At 43.4% G+C, this 24,029-nt stretch overlaps 1 protein-coding gene across 3 annotated transcripts in view; it reads right to left on the bottom strand.

The window, feature by feature from the left end:
* Positions 1–24,029, bottom strand: part of CLCN1 (chloride voltage-gated channel 1) — a 76,266-nt gene that overhangs the window by 30,747 nt on the left and 21,490 nt on the right. For all 3 annotated transcript variants that reach the window (XM_069979826.1, XM_069979825.1, XM_069979824.1), the window contains exons 2-6: positions 6,871–7,009; positions 6,589–6,720; positions 5,868–5,996; positions 3,306–3,439; positions 1,806–1,883 (exon numbers count right to left, since the gene is read on the bottom strand). In XM_069979826.1, the coding sequence (XP_069835927.1) occupies positions 1,806–1,883; positions 3,306–3,439; positions 5,868–5,996; positions 6,589–6,720; positions 6,871–7,009 (612 nt within the window). The remainder of the gene's footprint in view (positions 1–1,805; positions 1,884–3,305; positions 3,440–5,867; positions 5,997–6,588; positions 6,721–6,870; positions 7,010–24,029) is intronic.

Genomic DNA, 24,029 nt, shown 5'->3' with positions numbered 1-24,029 from the left:
TAACAGCAGCAGGGGAGAGAGGGGGGGCAGAGCTCACGGGCACATACCCCGCGCACCCAGCCTTCCCCCGCGCACCCAGCCCGAGGCTTCCGGTTTCCCTGGCTACCATCGGGCTCTGCAATCAGTTCGAAGAGCCCAGATGGACACCGGAGACACCCCGATGGACACCAGAGCTACATGATTGATGACCTATCCACAGGATAGGTCATCGATTTCTGATCGGTAGGGTGCCGACATTCGATTGCCTATCTTAAGAATAGATCGTCATTCATATAGTCCTGGAAAACCCCTTGCTTGCAATTCTCAATAATTTTGACACATTTAGGGCCCTATTACACGGGGCGATTATTGTTTTATTGTTCAAATTTAAACAATAATCGTTTCATGTAAATGCAGGCATTGATCGAACGACCAATAAGAAATCATTCATCGTTTGTGTTGGTGCTGACACCAAAATCATTGTTAACGTTTCCCTAATCGTTCGCTGTAATGCTACATTCATTCACTAATCGTTTAGTGTAATTCCACATCGTTCCTTCATTTGCTGGGATCTGATGGAGTAACAATTGTAGTAGTGATTGTACCTAACCACTATCGTTCTTTGTAATATGATGAACGATTTCAGGTTAACGATAAACAATCTAGTTTGCAATAGTTAATTGTTAAAAATTGCCTTGTCTAATAGGACCCTTGCTTGCAAACAATGTGCCAAAATTTAATTAAAAACTGGGCCAAGCTTTTTCAGTTAGCATTAACATAGTCCATACTAGACTCTTCATATAGGCAGATTGGCTATGTGATGCTGAGTTCAACAATGTCCTCAGTTTTCAAATCGGTTGTGGCGTTCCAAAGATATTAACAAAAAAACCTTATATGCTAATTGGACTGCTTGGTGCACCGAAGGCGGTTCCAGCAATCCCTCAGGGCACTGGGACTGTCTGCAGTGCACCAAACAAACTCATTTGCATACAGTGTTTCTTACCCATATCTTTGGAACTGCCCAACCGATTTGGAAACCGAGAACATTGTTGAGCTCAGAATCTACATGCCGATCTGCTCATACAGGGGTCATGTTAATGCTAGATTCCATTTTATGAAAGAAAGAGGCAAGTTGTGAACTTTCACTAAATGTGCCAATAGCCAATGATAAAAAAAAAAAGTTGGTTAAGTCCTCTCTCCAGTGGGCCCAATCTGGAATCAGGAGGAATACCCACCAATTCAGAGCAATTTTATTCTAATCTTAAGCTTTTTTGCTATCAGTGGGGTTATGTTTTAATTACGTAAATGTAGCAATGATATAATGAGGAGTAAAGGTGTAAAACACAATAGTCACCAGTTTTTGTCTGTTAGTACAAATTAAGTTACATAATAAAATGTAAATGGCAAAAAAAAAATACTAAGGGGGAGATTTATCAAACATGGTGTAAAGTGAAACTGGCTCCGTCGCCCCTAGCAACCAATCAGATTCCACCTTTCATTCCTCATAGACACTTTGGAAAATGAAAGGTGGAATCTGATTGGTTGCTAGGGGCAACTGAGACAGTTTCACTTTACCCCATGTTTGATAAATCTCCCCCTAAGTATTAACTATACATGGGTCAAAATGTCATTTACATATATCAAAAGTGGTAAAATACAATGCATTATCAGATTAGTACCACCTAAACCCATTCTATACATAACTCAAAGCCAAGGCATTTGGAGGCCATAGCAGCCATTACCAGCCAAGGGGGCAAAAAGCCAATCAGTGGACGGCAAACAAGGGGCTACGGTAAAATACAAGTCAGTTCACTTCAGCTCCTTACCTCATAGACTCCACAGAACACAGACATGAATTTGCTTAGGACGGCGGCACAGATACTCGCAATGTGCACAAATGGGCCCTGGAACATAAAGATATGGGTATGAATACCAACAATTTACTATTATTTCTGAGAAATCCTTCTTCCAGTATATTTTTGATAGGAAGCATATGGCCTGCTATGGGTGCATACTGTTCCTTCTAGTGTCTCGGATATTCCATACAGAAACATTGGTATACTCCCATACCATGTTTAGTCCTGTCAACTTCTATCGTTTTTTAGTTATATCGGTTTGTGAGCGATGACATCCAGTTTTCACTACTGTCCCTTCCTTTGTAGTGTGGGGATGGGGGGCATGGTAGGCTGAAAGAGTGTGGTCTTTCTTTTCGTTAGGCCCCTGTGGTCTTTCTCCTCCAGCCATTACAGAACAGGCAGCAGCTGGCTCTTAAGTTTTTGCTGAATTAAATTTCAAGGGCACCTGATAGGGAATCCCTCCATCCCTCCCACTCATCTATTCGACTCTATCACAACTTATCAAGTGACAGAACTCCTGCCCAGTGTATTATTTATAGATGGAGTTATCATGAAGCTGAAATCCAGGACAGGAACGTCCGATAATGTTTGTATTGGACACAGGCAGTTTTTGCGTTGATGGTTCCTCTTGTGGTATCATGTTATTCAACATTAAAGGAGACCTGTCATTCTGGCTGCCGGGGTGAAGGCCGCCCGACCCCCTGCTGGAGCCCCTTATACTTACCCCTTCCACAAAGTCCCAGACCCCATCTTCGCAGAAGGGGTAAGTATAAGGGACTTCAGCGGGGGGTCGAGCGGCCTTCACCCCGGCAGCCGGGGTTACAGGTCTCCTTTAAAGGGGGCGTATCATCTTGAAATATTTTTTCATTATTATAATTTGAAAATGTATTTATTATTATAATTTATTATAAAAATGATAATATATAATGGCCACCAAACACTTCCTGTTTTTGTTCAGCTTTACTGTATAGACTGGGATAGTATAAGCAGAGTCATTTCATTAATTATAAAGGATGAGAAAATTAATTGACTCCCATTTAGTTCAGCAGCTGTGAAGCACACAAAAGAGCTGTATTATCTATATAGGCTATAAAGAAAGAACGTGGATGTCCAGTAAGGCCTCTTCGGAATATTTTTTATTACAAAAAAAAAAAAAATTATTATAAAAGAACAATGAAATATTTCTTTTCTACAGGCTGCCATCTAATCAATGAGGCTAAAACAAAATACATAAGATTTTAATATAAAAAATTTCCTTTAAACAGTGAATCCTGCCAATACAGTATGTCACAATGGCCACAACACAATGGCCGCCACTGGACATTGAGAAGAAGATGAGGTTAGTTGAATTTCCCATTTATGTCAATTGTTTTTGTATCATCAATGAAAAAAAAAATTTGGCTCTTATTCCTTACAAATCTTACTTCGGATAATGTGATTTGCCGTGTGATAGCCAAAGCTACACCTTACCTCTTTTCCTAGCGGCATCCCGCTCCCTAAAGAGGCCGTCAGCCCGATCACTTTGGCTACGAAGGCTTTAAGAGTCAAGTATTCTTTTAGTACAACACCTCGGAGAATAACTTTCAGCTCCGGGATGCCAGAACCTTATAAGAAATAGAAGTTATTAGAACCGTCATCCTCAAAACCTACATGGAATTCAATTCAACGAGATTCAAGACTTTCAAAATTCTAAATTTTCTTAAAGTCAAGACCTTTCGGATGGCTACAAACTTCCGATAAAACAAGCAATGCTTACTGGTGCTTATACTTTCTAACTTTCTACTTTTTGTCGGTGTTACATTTTTATCCTATGGTTGAGTCTAATTTTGAGTTATACTTACACATTAGTTCTTGTATCCAATGCTAATGTATGCATGAAGGAGAGAGATGAAAAACCAAGTGACTGGAGGAAAAAAAACTGGTGAAAGACTGTGCAAAAAAAATGATGTCGATGACTTCTTGGGCTTCTTGGGGTTGGAAGTAATTTGTGGGATTGTGGGATTGTATTCTTATTCCTTATTATATCAAATGAAAATGATGCAAACATGGGGAAATTAGATGATCTGGGGAACCAGGACCCTACTTTGAAACAAATGTACCACTAGGTACATCACTTTGTGTTTTCTGTACGAACAGACCAGCACAGACCAGGATGCCCCAGCTGTGGTTCTTTTTTTTGAACTGCCACCTGGTTCCTGTGCATGGTGCAAGTCTATTCCTGAGCACTGGTCTGGCACTAGAGAGGGCCGGACAGCTCTCAGTGTGATGAGACCATCCCTCCTGTAAGGCGGCTCCATTAGAATCAATGGAGCCATGTCACAGAGAGGAGGGGGTCTTGTCACACTGGTGGCCGGTGGGCCTGCCCCAGTGCACTGGTGCGAGATGGTGCTCAGGAATAGACCGGCACCATCAGGGCTGTGCAGTCGGAGTCATGGAGTCGGAGTTGGAGCTAGTTTTGGCTGGAGTCGGAGTTGGAGTTGGGAAAAAATATGCCGACTGCAGCTTTAAAAAAATCTTTAAAAAATGTAGAATTGAATTTCGATATGAATTTTACAAGTTTTGCTCATGAATATGAATTATGAGCAACATTCTAATAGGACACTGGCCCTATTACAAAAGGGTGGTCATGGAAAAGTTGTTAGTCACTATTTGGCAGTTTGTTTCTGAGCTGGAAGAGTCCATTGTGTGGGGGGAGATCTGTGCTGTTCTCTTCCTGGATGCTGGATGACTGTATATGAGCAGCAGTGTAATATGAAGATATCCTGTTTAATATAGAGGAGGAGGAGAAGACATAAGTAGTGTAGCAGTAACCTCAGTCCCCAGTGTAGTGTTTTCTCTCTGGGAGAAGATTGTGTGTTTTTCTTCAGTGTGCTATGGCTGCAGCTGTGTGTGTGTGTGTGTGTGTGTGTGTATGTATGTGCACTATGGCTGCGGTAGGCTGTGTGTGTGCTATGGCTGCAGCAAGCCGAGTGTGTGTGTGGTGTGCGCTATGGCTTCAGCAGGCTGTGTGTGTGTGTGTGCACTATGGCTGCAGTAGGCTGTGTGTGTGTGTATGTATGTGCACTATGGCTGCGGTAGGCTGTGTGTGTGTGCTATGGCTGCAGCAAGCCGAGTGTGTGTGTGGTGTGCGCTATGGCTGCAGTAGGCTGTGTGTGTGCACTATGGCTGCAGCAGGCTGTGTGTGTGTGTGTGTGTGTGCGCACTATGGCTGCAGTAGGCTGTGTGTTTGTGTGTGTGTATGTGCACTATGGCTGCAGTAGGCTGTGTGTGTGCACTATGGCTGCAGTAGGCTGTGTGTGTGCACTATGGCTGCAGCAGGCTGTGTGTGTGTGTGTGTGTGTGTGTGTGTGTGTGTGTGTATGTGCACTATGGCTGCGGTAGGCTGTGTGTGTGTGCTATGGCTGCAGCAAGCCGAGTGTGTGTGTGGTGTGCGCTATGGCTGCAGCAGGCTGTGTGTGTGTGTGCACTATGGCTGCAGTAGGCTGTGTGTGTGCACTATGGCTGCAGCAGGCTGTGTGTGTGTGTGCACTATGGCTGCAGTAGGCTGTGTGTGTGCTATGGCTGCAGCAAGCCGAGTGTGTGTGTGTGGTGTGCGCTATGGCTGCAGCAGGCTGTGTCAAAAGTTTTTTCTAATCGTGGGCACTTCACGATAGAGACTTTGCCTTGCAAAGAAGGACTTGTTCCCGTCTCTACTGATCTTTGCGTGTATTAGATTCAAGGTGGGGCTAGGAGGTTGTGTAGGGACACATGATGTGGTGGATGACCATACTCTTAGCTGGATAAGTGACTCACACCAAGATAGAGTTTAATGATAAATGTGGTGTCCAAAGGCAGCTGACACAGTCTCCAGTTACCCTGAGCGTCCACAAAGCTGACCCCTCGGAGAAGTTTCTGCTAAGTACTCTATAAGACATGCTGATATGGGATCAATATTGAAGGACTAAGAGACCTTCCATGTGACATGCTGATATACAAGAAGTAATGATGAAAATAGCAGATGGACTATGGCGGCCAACAGTGAGAGCTACTTACCTATGGCTTGTGGAGACACTAGGTGGCAAAAGACTGCAGCAAATAGTATAAGGACAAGAGGGTAGGACACCCAGGCCATATACTGGTACCAGACATTGTGAGACGCTCCCTTATACATCCACCTATATACTGGGAAAATATACAGGGATATGGTGAGATGTTATAGGACATGATTGTCATTACATTTATGGAGGTTTTCTAGAATAACATTGTCTTATTCTTAGAAGGATGGCCTATGACTTCTTTACTGCAGTACATGTCACAGTGCCGTCCATACCAATGTGGCTGTGTCAGGTACTGCAGCTCAAACCCATTCATTCTGCCGATCAGTGGGAATCCTGAGATTAGGACATCATTCGATCATAAGGATAGATCGGCAATGTAATAACCTGGAAAACCCCTTTGAAGACACCAATAAAGCAAGCAGCAAGAATAACAGAATTTAAAGGGGTTATCAAGCGCTACAAAAACATGGCCACTTTTCCCCCTCTCTTGTCTCCAGTTCAGGTGCGGTTTGCAATTAAGCTCCATTTACTTCAATGGAACTGAGTTTGAAACCCCACCCAATCTGGAGACAAGAGAGGGGGGAAAAGTGGCCATGTTTTTGTAGCGCTTGATAACCCCTTTAAATTCTGCATCCAACAGAAATGGAAGATACAACTTGTCGATAACCAAGAACAGTGCTACATGAAGTACTAATAATTTACATAGGCAGCGTTACCCTGTATACTCTTTGCACTGGCATAGTCCATACTCCAGCTCACCAACGCCATGACAAGACCAAGAAGAACAAGGAATATCCAGTCCTCTCCCAACTTTTTGATGAAATATTTTTTTATCCGCTGTGCACAAGCTGTAAGACAGGAGCCATATGTAATGAATATGGAAGTTATTACAAGCAATATTATAACATCTGGGGATATCATCTGATTGCCGAGGTTATAAGGGTCTAAGCATTTGTCATAGGAGTAAGAGCGAGTTGTTGAAGTGGATGCATTCTCACCGTGACACTTGGAGTAACACTGCTTCTGCACATCAGGGGGCTTGGAGGCGCTCGCGCTTGCACTCTGCTTCTCTTGTAGTAATCTGACGGCTTCCTTACGGGCAAACTGAGAGAGTTCCTCTGTATAGTGGCCATAGGTCTGTTAGGAGACACAAGACAAACCGGAACCGTATTTGATGGCCAACTAATAAGGGTTTAATGGAGGGTCTATCCTCCATTACCAGACCAAGTTCTCTATATGTAGATGGCAGAATAACTATAGTGCGTGCGGAGGAGGCAATAACATCCAGTGCACAAATGTGATACTCTAGAGGAAACTCCATCCTTTTGGGGCCAAATCCACAATCTGCAACATTGCCCCCTCTAACGTAGATGTTTCTGATAATATTGATCTCCTGAAATATGGCAGAGGAAACTTGAGCCCTGAAAGGTGGAATTTTTTTTTTATGCTAAAAAGTTGACCAAACATTTAGTCCTTTTGACTAGAGATGAGCGAACTGAGCCTGCCAAACCAAAGTTCGTTTCTAACTTTGCAAAAAAATTTGGTTCGCTATCAAAACAAACTTTTTTCAAAGTTCAGAACAAGTTTGGCAAGATGGCGGCCGCAACATTAAAAAAAAAAAAGTTTGTCGAACCTGCTCAACTAAACTTTTGAAAAGTTCGCTCATCTCTACTTTTGACTTTTTTTAAAGATTTATTGGTGCTGCCTCCCTGTCCTAGATGAATCCACCTAAATCATTCATAACTGTAGCATGGAAGGGTGTGTGTACTTTGGCAACCATTATTGAAACCGTATTTGTGCTCCGATTTGGAGAAAATTTTAAATGAAAAAATCTTGATTACAAATCATAAAAATTTTATGCATATTTATGTGTCTCCATAGTTACAGACTACAAATAAACCCTGTGTAGTCATTACACCACTCCCTCTGTCTCCTCTCCTTGCCAAACTACAGGCAGTAAAACAGGAGGATAGAGTAAATGTGACCGTATATATCTTATAGCTATCAATCAAACACTCATTTGGCCAACAGCTGCCTCTTTCGGCCTGTCCGTACACATGCACACTCAGCTCGGCCGTTAGAGGAGGAAAGGGGCAATAATAGACCGCACTGATGGCAGCTTATCTTCACAAGAACAAAAGGATGTGTAGGTTCAAATCCAATAGGGCCGATCCTTCTCTCCCACAACATCTGGCATCAGGGAAAACTGTACGCAACAGATGGTCAGTAACTGTGACCAATATCAGTGGGTTCAGAAGCCATTTAAAGCAAATGTACCATCACAGATACTGAAAATGTATTTTTTTAAGTATCTGCTTGGTGCTGGTGCGAGGATCCCAGTAGTCCGGTCCTTTTTTCAAACCACTGTGCTCAGCGCCGTTTTCTGCTTGAGCACCAGCCCAGCTTTGAGTACTGGGGGCAGGCCAGGTGGCCCCCAGTGTGACGGATATCCCCTCCCCTCGGGTTATAGTTGCATTGGGGGGAGGGGCACCGGGCATGCCCCCAGTTCTCCAAGCTGAGCCATTACTCAAGCAGTAAACGGCGTCGAGTGCCGGAAATGGGTGGCGGTTTAAAAAAAAAAAAGGACCACAACACCGGGATCCCAGTGCTGAAGAAAAAAATTCTTCAGTACCTGAGATGGTACATTCGCTTTAATATGGTGAGTGTAAAACATAACTGCACTGGGTATGTAACCTATAACCATGGAGACACATGGGTGCAGATAGGAGCTGTGTACACAAAGCAGTAGGGGGCAGATTTATCAAACATGGTGTAAAGTGAAACTGGCTCAGTTGCCCCTAGCAACCAATCAGATTCCACCTTTCATTTTCCAAAGAGTCTGTGAGGAATGAAAAGGGGAATCTGATTGGTTGCTAGGGGCAACTGAGCCAGTTTCACTTTACACCATGTTTGATAAATCTCCCCCAAGGTTCTTAAAAAAATCTAATCTATTTGCAATTCATGTCACTTTTATTTATTTTTTTAGTATAGGGGCAGTGGAGAAATAACTTGATGCCTACAGAAACATACACTTATCCCTCTAGCAAATAGATTTCCCATTTCCAATCCGTTTAACCAAATATCCAGGCTCTTTGCTTCTCCGACCTTTTAACAACTTTTTAAATGAAGCTTTAATAAATGAACTCCGGCCTGGACTCACGACGCAGCGGAAAGGTCAACAGCAAATGGCAAGAGCAGACTCGCATTATAAATTAAAGTCCTTACAGTCGGTAATAGACCAATGAAGAGGACGGATAACACCCGCATTCTGCATTCCTTGCTTTGTTACATTATATATTTCCCGAAAATGAGAATTTGTGTCGCTTTGTTCACAATTTGAGATTGGGTGCCTCTTCCATGTGTTTGGTAAGACAAATCCTTGAAGCATTGGAAGATGACCCCATTATTGATGCTTTGGACCATCATGGCTTTGTGGCTGGGTAACCCTGTACATCCCCATGTGGCTCCATGTAACTTTAGTAAATGGGGGTCAGCGCAGTTGTAAGCTCTTGAGCCCAGATTGGATCTGGGTGAGGTGCATTGGGCTTGTACCTGTGATGTGTGTGCAATGGAGTCACAATAAATACACTGTCACAAAATATGTGACAGTAACACAAAAAAAAAACAGTAAATATTTTCTCAAACTAGTAATAAATCTACAGGCGTTTACACAAGCGGCTAGTCAGCAGGGTAGCAGGGCAGCTTGTGTAGAGTGGAGACATGCTCGTAAATTTGGATATGTGTCAACTAGAGATTTGCAAATTGGTTTATTATGATTGGAATTTATTCAAAATTTAGATTCATCCAAATCTGAATTTTCTGAGATTTCCCCCGGGCAAATTGCTAGTTCCTCTGGTTCCTCCCACATCCCCTTTTTTTTTTTTTTTTCTTTTTTTTTTTTTTTAACCTTCACTTGAAATTAATATTGACAGTGTGGTGTACCCCCGGAGATGTTGTGTCGGAGGAGCGGCTAGGTGTTGTGGTGTGACGCCACTTCTATGATGGATGGCCAAGCTACAGCCCGACCTTGAAGTCTTACTTTGTGACAGGTGTGATGGCACGCCTGCTTTTAATTTTGAAGGTCGGTTGTACCTTTTCCCCTGTGGTGAGTGTCCTGCTGGGTTGCTACTGGGTCCCTTGGGTTTGAATGATCACAGATGGCCAGAGCGGTGTAGTGACCCTCGGAACTGCCACCCACAGAAAGGGGAAGTGTCCCAAGGCTGCGGTGTGTGCTGTGTAGGTGGAAAACGAGAAATCACAGAGTCTCTTTAGAGTGAATAAGGCTGGTTTACTTGAAGTTGCAAATGTACAGCAGGTAATACAGAACAGTATGATGTTTCTCTGGATAAAGCACTTGATAACACACTTGACAATAGTTCCAAATAAATACTTGAGAATACGGCAACCAAATCTGAAGTAGAAGTGCAGTGTAGGATATAGTCGTGTTGACTGGGTTGTGTACTGAGCGATACAAAAAACAAAGTAGCGAGAGGGGGATGCCGTAAGAGTCTCAATCCATGTAGTACTGTGCTCTGCCGGGATGTTGGAGGATGAGGTGGAATACTAAGAAGAAGAAGAACACCTGTGCCCTTGTATTGACATTGAATTAGTCTTCACACCATCTTATGCCCACCAGACTCGGCTGAACCTTCCTAGAGGGTGACACAGGCCCCAGACCTTGTTACCTGGGATGAGCGGAATGCTCAGGGGTCCCTACTAACACCCGCGCTGCTAGATAGAGTTCCTAGGCTTTGTGCAACTTTGCTCTATCTAAATCAGTTCCTAGCTCTTTGGCTTTCGTGGATACTATCCTGCAATGTGACACTCGGCGTGGGTTGAGGTTGTCTCTGGCTTGTCCTCTCCTAAGAGGTTTTAACAGTGCATAGTGCTGTGTAGCAACTCTAGTGGGAAAGTTGTTGGAGGTATACTGTCTTAAGTCCTTCCCATACAGGGTACTAGCTAAGACAGCTTTTTGAGGGTACGGGGACCTGGCAGAGGGCCAGGGCTCAGATAGAACCACTGTGGAGAGTTATCTAGCTTGCGTCCTTTCTCCACAATGCCTAACACGAAAGACTTTTAGCACCTCTTCCACCCATGTGACCTACCTCCTAGCGTAGCCAATGCCCGCTGTGAGTGGGTGAAGAGTGCAACAGAAGAAATAAAAAGAGAGGTGATAGGAGAGAAGAAAAACAGATTCCTACTGGTCTGCAGATTCAGGTGACACATAGAGAAACAATAACCCTTTACATCCTTCAGCTGTGCAGTTTCCAAATACACACATATAATACAGCGACATCTAGTGGAAAACTTTAGTACTACTTTCAGCACCACAATCGTACAATAAGTACAGACTTTTGCTAGGGGTGTATATAATCGTAACACCCGTGGTAGGACACCACAACAGGAGTCCCTGTTCCTGTACACTGAGCGGCCAGATGTTCACTGTTAATTGCGAATTGTTTAATCGAAAACCTATTTTACTCAGATTTCTATTTTTTAACCCCTTCTTCCCCCATTATATAAATAGTTACTTCATAAGTCGGGTCAAGCAGCATGCCTATGGCTGTATGCATGTTTTCAAGGACTCCGAACTTTCAACTGGGGAGGGATTACATTTCGATTCATCCAAATCCAAATTTTTAGAGATTCAAAGACAGGAGTCCCTGTTTCTGTGCACTGAGCAGTAAGAACACAGGGTTGGGCACATCTTTCATTGGGCTGCCTTTGACAGGAGTCCCTGTTCATGAATGCGGAGTGGTAAGACATACAATGCTGTAGCAATTTTTAACTATAAACGATCGCAAACGATATTACACAGAATGATAATTGTTGGTTACAATTGTTTCAGCAAAAGGAGGAACGAATGCGGAATTACAGCGAACAAGTGTGGAATTACAGTGAACTATTAGCAAACAAATAATAATGATTTTAGGGTCAGATCTAAATCAACGATCAACGTTACGCAAATTTTTCGATCATTGTCTGCAATTACACGGGACGATTATCATTTAAAATCGAACAATGTACGGTAACAATTTTCTGCACAATAATTGGCCCGTGTAATAGGGCCCTCACACAATTTGTTGGGCTGACTTTGAGTGAAGTTCCTGTTCCTGTACACTGTTGACAGGTGTCCCTGCTCCTGTGTGAATCCAAATCGGCCATCAAATCAGTATGAATTTCAGTAGTTTACTGATCTTTACTGGTCTTTTATCAGCCCACACAAGCAGGGGTTCTACAGACCTAACCAAGGGTGGACTGAGACAAGTCTGGGCCCTGAATAATAAAGGTGATTACATCCATTACACAGAGGTAACAGAACCGGAGCAATCATAGTCTTAATGGTAAATCCACCCTGGGACCAGACATAAGCTCCTCTGTTATAGAAAGCGGTGGAGAAAACGTTCTAAAACCCATATCTGCCCCAGTCCTACATAAAGTGGTTGTTTTCCTCTATGTCCATAGTTAGAATGGATGAGAAATGGTGTAGATTCCTGGAAAGCTTGCACATTGTTCACAAGATTGAGCTAAGCCATAACTTAGCTTCAGTGCTCCGGCTCTGTTGATCCAGAAGAAGGAATGACTGGCACGCTCTTTGTTAATCTCAGGAGGAAAATCTCCTTCCTGACAGCATCATAATAATGAGATTATTCTCCATTATCAGTCATCCCAGTTATTTCTGTTACTAAGTATAGAAACATCTACAGTTTCCAGCATGAACGGCATCTAATTCATGGTAAATCCAATTAGTCCATCTGTTATTACTGTACTAAAAATTCCTGCCCCCTTCCACTCCACCGCTGTCATTCCTTTCTTCTATGCAGACAATGTACCTCTGGTATCTGCACAGGCCGGGTATGATTTATTGCTATTATTAAAAGGGCACACCAGTGATCTTTTTTCTTTCTTTTAAATCAACTGATTTCAGAAAGTTATATAGATTTGTAAATTACTTCTATTTAAAAATCTCCAGTTTTCCAGTACTTATCAGCTGCTGTATGTCCTGCAGGAAGTGGTGTATTCTTTCCAGTCTGACACAGTGCTCTCTGCTGCCACCTCTGTCCATGTCAGGAACTGTCCAGAGCAGGAGAAGTTTTCTATGGGGATTTGCTGCTGCTCTGGACAGTTCCTGACATGGACAGAGGTGGCAGCAGAGAGCGCTGTGTCAGACTGGGAAGAATACACCACTTCATGCAGGATATACAGCAGCTGATAAGTACTGGAAGACTGGAGATTTTTAAATAGAAGTAAATTACAATTTTATATAACTTTTTGAAACCAGTTGATTTGGAAGAAAAAGATTTTTGCTGGACAACCTCTTTTAATAGTTGTTGTTATACCATTAAAGGGGTGGTCTGCTTTGGACAATTCCTTTTCAATAGAAGAGTCCCCTGACAATAATCACAAGGTATCCCGCTGTTGGGATCTTCACCGATCGGCTGTGTTATGCTTAATTATGATGCAGCGCCACCACAGGAGAATGCAAGCACTGCTATGGATTACATCAATATTATTCTGTGTGGGGGGGACTACAAGACCCTAATAACGTATGCTGCACATGTTTGTTATTGCTGTGGTGGTTGCTTTATATGGTCTATATCCCCAAATTACTGTTAAACTACTGCTGGTGGAATTTGCTGTCCGCTGCCTGTTGTTAGGGAAAATCTGTCTCTAGTAACAGCTAAATCTGGTCAGAAAACAGGAAGTGAGTGCAGGGCTTGGCATGTGTTATGTGCAGGAAGAAGAAGAGACCCTGACTGAAGATTGGGCTGTGTACGTGCAAGCTGAGACAGTCTGCTTGCTGAAAATCTACACTGTTCCTGAAAGGTAAATCAAAGGTTTCTTTCTTTTATATTTGACCACCCATAAAGCTCCATGCAGCTGTTCCTTCTGTAAATACCAGTGTAACTACATGTCAGTTCCCTTCCCTTTAGCTTGTCAGCAGCAGCAGTTCACTCCTTGGTGTAACCCCTTCCATGCTGTGCTGCTGGTTATTATTATTTTTTTTATTTTATTTCTACTTACATATCACCTTGAATGCTAGTATGTCAGTAACCCATTCTCCCTCCACATGCCATCCATAATAATATACTGTGTAAATCATCCCCCTCAAATAATGCCAGTGATAATCATGGTATAGCAGAGAGGAGTAAGTGCTGTGCTGTAATTGGCCAGAGAAGATGGGGGAAGCTCCTGTATGTCCAACAGCTCAGTTCTGGTTCTACCCCTTAACCCCTTAAGGACCGGGCCTAAAATGGCCTTAAGGACCGAGGCAAATTTTATGAATATGACCTGTGTCACTTTATTCATTAATAACTTGGGAATGCTTTTACCTATTCGGCTGATTCTGAGATTGTTGCTGCTGCAGCCGAAAACAAACGAGTGCCGAGCCGAGGACGGCGCCATCTTGGAGCGGTCCCCGGCTGGCTTCAGTAACGGAGATCGCTCCTCCGGGACAACGTCCCAGAGGAGCGATCTCCCCCACTAGACACCAGGGAACGGCTGAATCCGGTAATCGGAGGCAGCTGTCATCTTTGACAACTGCCTCCGATTATCTAATTAGCGGGCACAGCGATTGGACCGTGCCCGCTAATAGCCGCAAACCCGGGCTACATGAGGCACTCGGGATCGCGGCGGTTCAGAGTGGGGTCACCGTGCAGTTACGTCCTCGTGCGAGAAAAGGGTTAAACTATCACTTTTTTTAGACAATAGAAAGCTTAAAACATTAGCAGAAAATTTCCAAATTTTCTGTAAAATTTCAAAATCAGATATTTTAGGGACCTGTTCAGGTTTAGGCTATGTTCACACTACGTATATGTCCGGCCGCATATTTTTGGCGGCCGGACATATACGTGTAAAACTCCGGCCGGGATTTACGCAAGTTGCGGCCGGCTACGTACGGTCCACAAACTTATGCCCGTAAGCTACGTACGCTTCCAGAGCGGCGTACGTAGCGATCTGACAGCAGTATTTTACTGGGATGTCTTCGGCTAGCCCCGAACCTTTTGGATCAGCAAATCAAAGTGGAAAAAAGAAGAAATCACCACTCCGTACGGGACCGCATGTTACGCTACGGGCATAAGTTACAGCATTTCCGTCCCGAAACAATTGTCTGGTTCATTTTTTACGGCGCCGCGTACGATCCGGGCGTAAATTCGTACGTAGTGGGAACTGTGCAGCCGTAGATCCCATACTTTTCATTGTACGCAAACTACGTAAATCTCCAGACGCTTATTCACGGAGCGCGCTACGGCCGGAAACTTACGTAGTGTGAACCTAGCCATAAAGTGTATTTGAGGGGACTGTATGTTAGAAAGCCCCACAAAGCACCCTATTTCAGAAACTGCACCCCCCAAACTCTGCAAAAGCATATCCAGAAAGTTTTTTTAACCCTTTAGGGGAGTCAGAAAAATAAAAGCTAAGTGTGTAAGAAATTTGAAAATTTAAATTTTCTGTGCAGAGATTTTATTGTAATCCAATATCTTTCATAATTATAAACCTATTACCAGAGAAATGCACCCCAATATTGATTGCCCCGCTTCTGCAGTTTATAGAAATACCCCATATGTGGCCCTATTGCGCTATTTGACACAACCACAAGCCTCAGATATAAAGGAGCGCCTAGTGAATTTCAATGGCTCCGTTATATTTGGTCATTTCTGACTGTACCACTTCAGGTTGACAGAGGCTCTGGGGTGCCAAAACATAAAAAACACCCCTAAAGGGACACCATTTAGAAAACTACACCCCTCAAGGAATGTAACAAGGGGTGCGGTGAGCATCAGGACCCCACGGGTGCTTCACAGATTTTCAGAACAGTGTGGCGTAAAAAAGGAAAAATTTATTTTTTACACTAAAACGTTGTTCTAGCCTTCAATTTTTCATTTTCACAAAAGGATAAAAGGAATAAAACCCCAAAAAATGTGTAGCGCAGTTTCTCCAAGGAATCTAACAAGGGGTGCAGTGAGCATATGGTCCCCACTGGTGACGGGCACAAATGTGGAACAATGTGATGTGAAAAGGAAAATTTTCATTTTTTAATTTTCACGGCACAAATGTGGCCGTCATCAAGGGGTCCATATCCTCACTGCACCCCTTGTTAGATTCCTTGAGGGGTGTAGTTTCCAGAATGGGGTCACTTGTGGGGGGTTTCCAGTGTTTTGGCAGCACGAGGGCTCTGTAAATGCGACATGGCGTTTATCATCCATTCTGGCCAAATCCAACCTCCAAAATCCAACCTCCAAAATCCAGTAGAACGCAAATTCTGGAAAAAGACAAAGTTTGACAACGCTGGAGCCGACGATTGCCGAAGGGGACCGCCGGAAAAAGCCGAAGAAGAGGACGCGATCGGGACCCGGAAGATGCGATTGGGGCGCTGGATCAGGTGAGTATGGGTCAATACCTGCTGTGGACACCTCAGCTACCTAGGTGTCCAGAGCAGGTATTTAACCCTTTCCTGGGCAACTTATATCGCCGTGATCGGGACTTTTAACAGTAATGGCGGTCAGTGCCGTTCTCGGACAGCACCGACCGCCATTGCTTTCCGGGTTAATCACCCCCCCCGCGCCGACAAGCAGGGATGGCCTGCTATACATTATAGCAGGCCATCTTCCCCGATCGCTGCGTGTGTACACACAGCAATCGAGGAAACCGCGGCCATAAATGTACGCCCGTTTGCGTTAAGGCATGGGCTTTGGGGGCGTACATTTACACCCGCGGTCGTTAAGGGGTTAAAATGGAGAAAATGGTAAATAGCTGTGCACCATGGCTGTGCACCAAACAGTAACAGCAGTGACAACGTTAACACCATCTTGTCACCACTCTGAAGGGTTAATGTAACTAAACCAGGCAGTTTTTTACAATCTTGCGAGACAACAAGTTGACTTTAAGTGGCATCGCTGATGGAGTATATAGCTATTTTCTCCTGTACGATTTCTATAGAGATCGATATAGCTGACCTTACAGTAATACTGCATCAATAGAAGGTAAAGAACTTGTATCTGCTATAAACACCTAATAGTTTTATTGGCGCCAAGAGGCTGAAAAGCCTGAATAGTTTCTGTCCAGTTCCCCGGGGTTAAATCATATTTAATGAAAAACGAGATAAGGATTTATGGCGAGGACAGAGATTTCTGCACTTTTCTCTTTACAGCCTCAACTCTCACCTGAAGTCTTCCGATCAATAGATGGATATATCAATATCCATGATACAGCTGATATATACATATATACATGTGTACACCCGCATGCTACCTAATGTCTAACTAAAACATGTACTTGTATGAATGCAAATGTATATCTAACCACAAGCAGTCATCTTTTATACAACACGTGTGCAAACTGACACCAATCTGACACCCGAGGGGGGAGTGGTCCACAATGCCTGTGACTCCTGTGGGTGCACATCCATGGATATGGCACTCATGGGCATACACCTGAGACTGAGGAGCCTAATACACTTATTGGGCCTATTATGTGGTGTCCTACCATGGGTGTTGTTATATATATGCACCCCAGTAAGTCGTGCACTCAGGTAAAAGTGGTGTATGTAGTACTTTAGTTTCCCCACTAGGTGTCACTATTATTTATTTGTATTCCTTATGCACAGCTGAAGTAATGGGTTTACAGTTTTATGTCATGTGTTTCTATGGTGACCACTCACAGGTGCTTTTCTATCTATCCTATCCTTTTCTCTCTTTCTCTAACCCACACTCAGCCCCACCACTCACAGGGGGATACACAAATGTCCCTGTGGAGGAAGTGAGTCAGTCTTCACCTAGTTTCTAGTGAGAGAGGACACAACAGAAACAAGTTCCTGCAGAAGTTAAGCCAGGGCCTGGCGGCTGTGGTCATAACCTCTGACAGGGACCGAAGACAGATGCAACTAAAGATTTCCTCTATACAAACCACTTTTTCTATTATGCGGTACTAAGCTACCTTAAGGGAAGAGTAGCCTCTTAGGAAAACCCTAGTCAACGCCAGCAACATCTCTAAAAAGTGCAGGGCAGACTCCTGAACCAAGAGGAGCTGACCCCAGTAGGACAAAGCTACCAGAGTAAAAGGTCTACGTATCCTACTGCACAGCGCAGGTCGACTAGGAAGTCTCAGGCACCTACTAACTGATGACTGGGGCTTGTGCTACCCACCTAGAATGGGTTCTACGATACTAGGGGGCAGACATTGTATAAACGTGAGTACGAGTATCACTTATCTACTTATATCTACTCTTCAGTTCAGGCAAAGTACAGGATGTACATTGGGCAAGGGCTCCTCTGGCAACTCCTCTCCTCTTCTTTCTACCTCTACAAAGCACTACTACTTCTACCAAAACTCTTACTTTCTTCAAGCACCTACTCCTAAAAGCACTAAGTATTGCCAGCACCCAAGCTTGCATCTGCATAGCATGTACTGTCTATTTGCAACATTATCCAGTAAATTGTTCTATTTTTATACTAAACGCACGGGGTCTGTCTTGTATTAATGCACCTGCACCCACACACACACCACTGTCTACCTTGGGTTATTTTACCCTTTTCTCTGTGGGTGGGGTACCGACATTCCAGGTGGGTCAACTACCACTCCAGGTTACCGTGACGAGTGCCCAAGGGACCCGCAACAAGCCCGGAGGTTACCGACCATTTGAAGACTAACTGGCCATACAAAGCAGGTACCAACATCACACCTGTGTACTACTACCGTGCTGGCGTCAATTGAGATAGATAGGAGACAGATAGATAGATCCTGTGGATATTTGCAGCTGGTAAGCTATAGTTATAGATGTAACAGTTATAGTTAGTGGGCACATGTATGGTGGGATTATGGGTGATCACGGCTGCGGCCTCCTCCGGTGTTGGGCACTATCACTATAGTAGATCTGGCCTGGCTCCCGGTTCAGCTGAGGCCTCTAGGTTCATGTAAATCTCTTGGCTATAAATACCCAGCAGTGAGGATGAGGAATGAAGCGAGCTCAGCACTGTCATCTGGCTCCGGACGCTGTTTACCCCAAATCCCCAGGACACCAGGAAAATAAAACAAACCTCATTACTCCAATGGGCGGTGTAAGACGTCACAGTGCACTGGAGGGGGGCAGCGGGGCTCTTCAGTAGCCATCTTGTTGGCTAAAACCATTTAGTATGGGAGTATAGATTACTATTGCCATGGGGATACGTGACAACCTAATGAACCACAAAAACTGGGCGGGCACAACAAAAAGTATAAATGAATGGCTGCAACAAAAATTCCTCCAGATACCCCTGAAGACTCTTATGTAAATATAGCACAAAATGGTCTTTTTTAGACTGGGTTTTTGTAATATGTGTGCATCTGTTGATCTGTTTTTCCATTGACTTCCATTATTAAAAAAAAATAAAAAAAAAGGATGATAAAACCGATCAAAACACATCTGTTTTTTTAGTGTACACAAAACTGGGGTAGATGGAAAATGGATCCAAATGGATGCACACAAATATATTCATTTTTGTTTTCGTTTTTCGCATAAAACTGTTAAAAAAACTGACCCAGCCAAAGAAACATAGAAAAAAAAAACATCAATAAAAGCATCAAATAATACATACACCTTCAAACAACAAAACAATACTCCACCTTTCCCACGGAATGGGAAGGCAGCGGGAGTCAAATGCCGATGGTTCGAGTTCGTACGAACCTGAACCTCGGCCCTGTTTGATCATCTCTAAAAAAAAAAACAGATGTAAAAACATTAAAGAAAGTGCAAAAACATTATACAAAGAGTTAGAGAAGATGAGGGCGATGTCACCAACAAGGACTGATAGCCGGGAGTGGGAATCCTTGAATCCCCGCATGTTTCGTCACAGATGTAATCTCCTCAGGGGTCATAATGGACAACTGGGGAAATGATGGGTTGTGCATCACTAAAAAAAAGGTCCATCACAAATTGTAAAGTGCTGCGGAATCTGTTGGCGCCATCTCAGAGAGCTTGATAAATGTTTTGTCACCCGTCTCTAATGTCTAATATATATTGCGTCTAATATAAGTCACCCAATGAGAACCTCTTAGCTTAGTAACCCCTCCTCACTTAGGCCTCATCCACACATACAGAAAATCGGCCATGGTGCCACAATTGGGGACAGACTACAGAGCCATTTATTTGGATGGCCCTATTCATACACCTGTACTTGTTACGGGCCGCCACCTGTCCCGGAAAATGACTGGTCGGCAGTTGCAGCACAGATCCCCATTTACCAATGAATGTGTCTGTGCAATTGCAGACAACTACAGATGCAAATCCATAGTGTGGTCTGTAGCTACAGACATGTGAATGAGACCTTACTTCCTGCACACCAATATACACCGTATATATTATATTATGTATTATACTGCATTGTATAGTGTTATGTTATACTGTGTGGAGAGAGAAGAGCCGCTGCACATCACACCTATGGCTGACACTAATGCCTCTCGGCTATATTTAAAGACCAACGCCAGGATGTTGGTATATAATTTGATCAAACCATATTGCTTCATGTACCACGTGCAGGTCCCCTGAGTCCCTACACTAACACAACCCTGTGTCGGTGAGCGACCAATAACCCCGCAAAGCGAGCGCAAGCAGGGGAGGGAGGCCATAGAATGGCCCTGCAACCCCAATGTCACAGGACCAATCCCAAAGGGCCCCCTCTTTTAAATGTAGCTGAGAGGCATTAGTGTCAGCCATAGGTGTGAGGTGCAGCAGCTCTCCTCTCTCTCCGTCATATTTTCCTTTTCTGAGTGTTTGCACTCCTCTGGGTAAGACCCATGTGACCTCAGTTAGCAGTACCTAAAATTCTTCCCATTCTACCTGCAGGAGCAATGGTGAGTAGTAAGACCATGTTCACATTTGTGTAGCTTGGTGGCAGCTTTCTCCGCCGGTGGTGCCTGCTGGGTTTGTGGGGGCCCTTTGGGTTTGGTCATGTGACATTGATCATGTGATCCAGGGACCTGCATGTGGTACATGAGGCAATATGGTTTGATCAAATTATATACCAACATCCTGGCGTTGGTTTTTAAATGTAGCCGAGAGGCATTAGGGGCAGCCATAGGTGTGAGGTGCAGCAGCTCCTTTCTCTCCATGTCGTATTATGTTATACTGTATAGCAGTGCATTGTGTTGTATTATATTGCAGTGCATCCTATTACATCATAGAGTGTGGTAATTAATTGCAGTATGGCATAATATATCTATGATTCATATTACCTTATAAGATATTGCAATGTATTGAAGCACATTATTACATCATACTATTGCATCTCATGTTATTTTATAGTGTTTTCATGTTGAAATATATTACTGTGTATTGCATCATATTATGTTTTAATATATTCTGCATATTATCATTATATAGAATGAAATTCCATTATTTTATGTGTTATTATGTTGTATTAATATACGTTATACTATATTGTGTTATACTACATTGCATTGTATCTTATTATTTTATAGTGTATATTTGTATAGAGTATAGTATTGTATTATATTACTGTACATTGCATATTAATATTACATTATGTTATATAGCGGTGTAAGATATTATACCGCATTATATTGTATTATATAATATTGTACAGAAGTTTATTATATTGTATTACATCATAGCGCTGCATATTACTATTGCATTTTAATATGTATTTTTTAATTTTAATTTATATTATTATTATTTTCATATATAACTATTTATGCTGTTTTCTCATATCCTGTGACACCCACATAACATAAATCTAATCCTGGCCATAGTATGGCGTCCCCAGCACTATGTAGGAGGCCGTTCCCTTAGTCTGGCCGCTCTGTTGTCAGGTATCAGTATTGGAATGACAGGTTTATGAGCTGTGTTATTGGAGGCCTGATATAGCACAGTAAGTAAATATAGATCCAGTTAAGATGACGGGAGAGGAAACTATGCTGCCGAGGCGACGCTCACACGCGCATTTTGGGTGGGTTTCATGTGGGGTGCATTCTAAGGCTATGTGCACACAACATACAAACAACGGCCCTTGTTTGAACTAACTTCAATGCAAATCATTTCATTATGAAAAGAAAGGCCGTTGTTTTCAATTTACACAACGGACGTTCTTTTCATAATGAAATTATTAGCATGATTTGATATGCATATTTTTCATAAAAAGTACATTGTGTGAACATAGCCTAACATTGCAATAGACACACAGACAGGTGAAACTAGGTACAAAGCGGCGGCTGCACAGGTATTACCAGCAGAATCATTCAGCGACTGGCCGCCACGTGTGCTCATGGCTTCATCCACATCTGCCAAGAAGAAGGCGCAGGATGTCACCAATATTTTCAATTTCAAGGAAGCTCCAATCAATCAATAATAAAAATTACGGGCCGCACTCAGTAGTGGATTATAATAGGGGCGTTTTGGGCGGCAGCCAGGGGCCCTGAGCTCCTGGGGGGCCCATGACCACCCAGAAAGACTTATATTTTCAATGGTGTACTGTCTCCTGGCTACACTTCCGCCATGATTTGCAAAAAATCACTGTTTTTTTATGGTAATTTTGCACAAATCAGGACATCATGACATTATCTATCCTGTACTATAAACGCCAGGCTAGTGCTGCCATAGTTACAGTGGGGTGGGGGGGCCCAGGCTTGGTGAACAGCCCGGGGCCTATGGTAAAGTTAATCCTCCCCTAGCCGCACTACAGATGTGTGATTGATTCCTTAAAGGGGAACTCCGCATAAGAAAAACTTGCTTTCTATTAAAAGTACATTAAAAGTTCTATAGATGTGCCTATACAATGTATTACTGTATCTGTACGGTTCTGCCACACTGGTAGCTGATAGACATCCAGGAAGTGAAAAAAATGGCCTCTGTGCCAATTCACATTGTCTCCTGCTCCTTCTGCTCCCCCCCCTTAGGAGACAAATCTTCCATGCCTCTGTCTCACATTGTGTGTGTTTGCTGAGCACAGGCTGATGATGCAGACAGGGAGCAGGGCGTGATGTCACAGGAGGCGTGGCTGGATCCCCCAATCCCCTGAGTAATCAGCCATCTCTAACCGACCAGAAGCAGGTGCAGCACTAATTTTACTGATGGCGTGGGTGGGGGCTGTGATGATCAGCTGAGGGAAAGCATTGCATTCTGGGAACTGCTCAACCAGTAAGGACAGAAACACAATGCAGAAAAAAAAAAAAAAAAAAAAAAAATGGATTTTTGGCAGTTTCAAAACTGGGATAGACAGGTAAGTAATGCTATATGCTTCTGCAGAAGTTTTTTTTTTTTTAACCTCTACCTGGAGTTCCACTTTAGGGCCGTATTACACGACCTGATCACCAATATACATAAGCTGGCTTCTGACCACTGACCGCAGCCGCCATTGGAACTTCAGAGCCAGTCTCTGAAGTGATAGGCCGCTTAGCCAATCACTGGCCGTGGCATTGTCCTGTCTCAGCCAGAGATTGGCTGAGCGGTTCTGAAGTTCCACGGCTGCGGGCAGCGGTCAGAAGCCAGGAGAACACCGGGAAGCGTGGTCAAGGATGTCAGCTATGGACCGCAGGACTATCACTTGGAAACTGTCATGTAGAAAAAAAAACACATAGAGTTTTTGAGGCTCTTTAGCAGATTTTCCAAAAAGCGGCATGCTGAGGGTATGGAGTTTTTTTTTGTTGCAAACTGTGGCATTTTTATCTACCATAGACTTCAACATGAATCTTCTGGTTGTCTCAAAAACACCACTGCTGTGCATATGGCACTTTTTTTTGTGTGTTTTGGCCCCTTTTGTGGTCCAGCAGCCTGGTCATGTGATGGTTAAGGAAAAAAAAGTACAGCACAAAAAAACGCCTAAACCACAAACAAAGATCATTCACCCATAAAGTAAAAAAACGCCAGAAAAAATGGCAGAAAAAAAAAGCAAATACATGGAAGAAAACGCATTGGCAGCTTTTCTGCCATTTTACTTTTTTTAAAGGCCTAAAAAACACCACGCAAAAAGGATATGTGAGGGCCCCCGAATAGAAATTTTACCCTGAACCTGTATACAGTAGATTGCTGTGCAGTGATTGCGGCCCCTTTAGAGCGGGTGCCCGGCCATGGCTGTGGACTCACACAGGGACAGCTGCTACATACTGATCCCAGGTGTCCTCCAGCCGTCTCCTCTCCACGACTACAAGACACAAACAACTGTGG

This window comes from Dendropsophus ebraccatus, chromosome 8 (assembly GCF_027789765.1).
Source record: "Dendropsophus ebraccatus isolate aDenEbr1 chromosome 8, aDenEbr1.pat, whole genome shotgun sequence".
NCBI lineage: Eukaryota > Metazoa > Chordata > Amphibia > Anura > Hylidae > Dendropsophus > Dendropsophus ebraccatus.
This window is presented reverse-complemented; position numbering and strand designations above follow the sequence as displayed.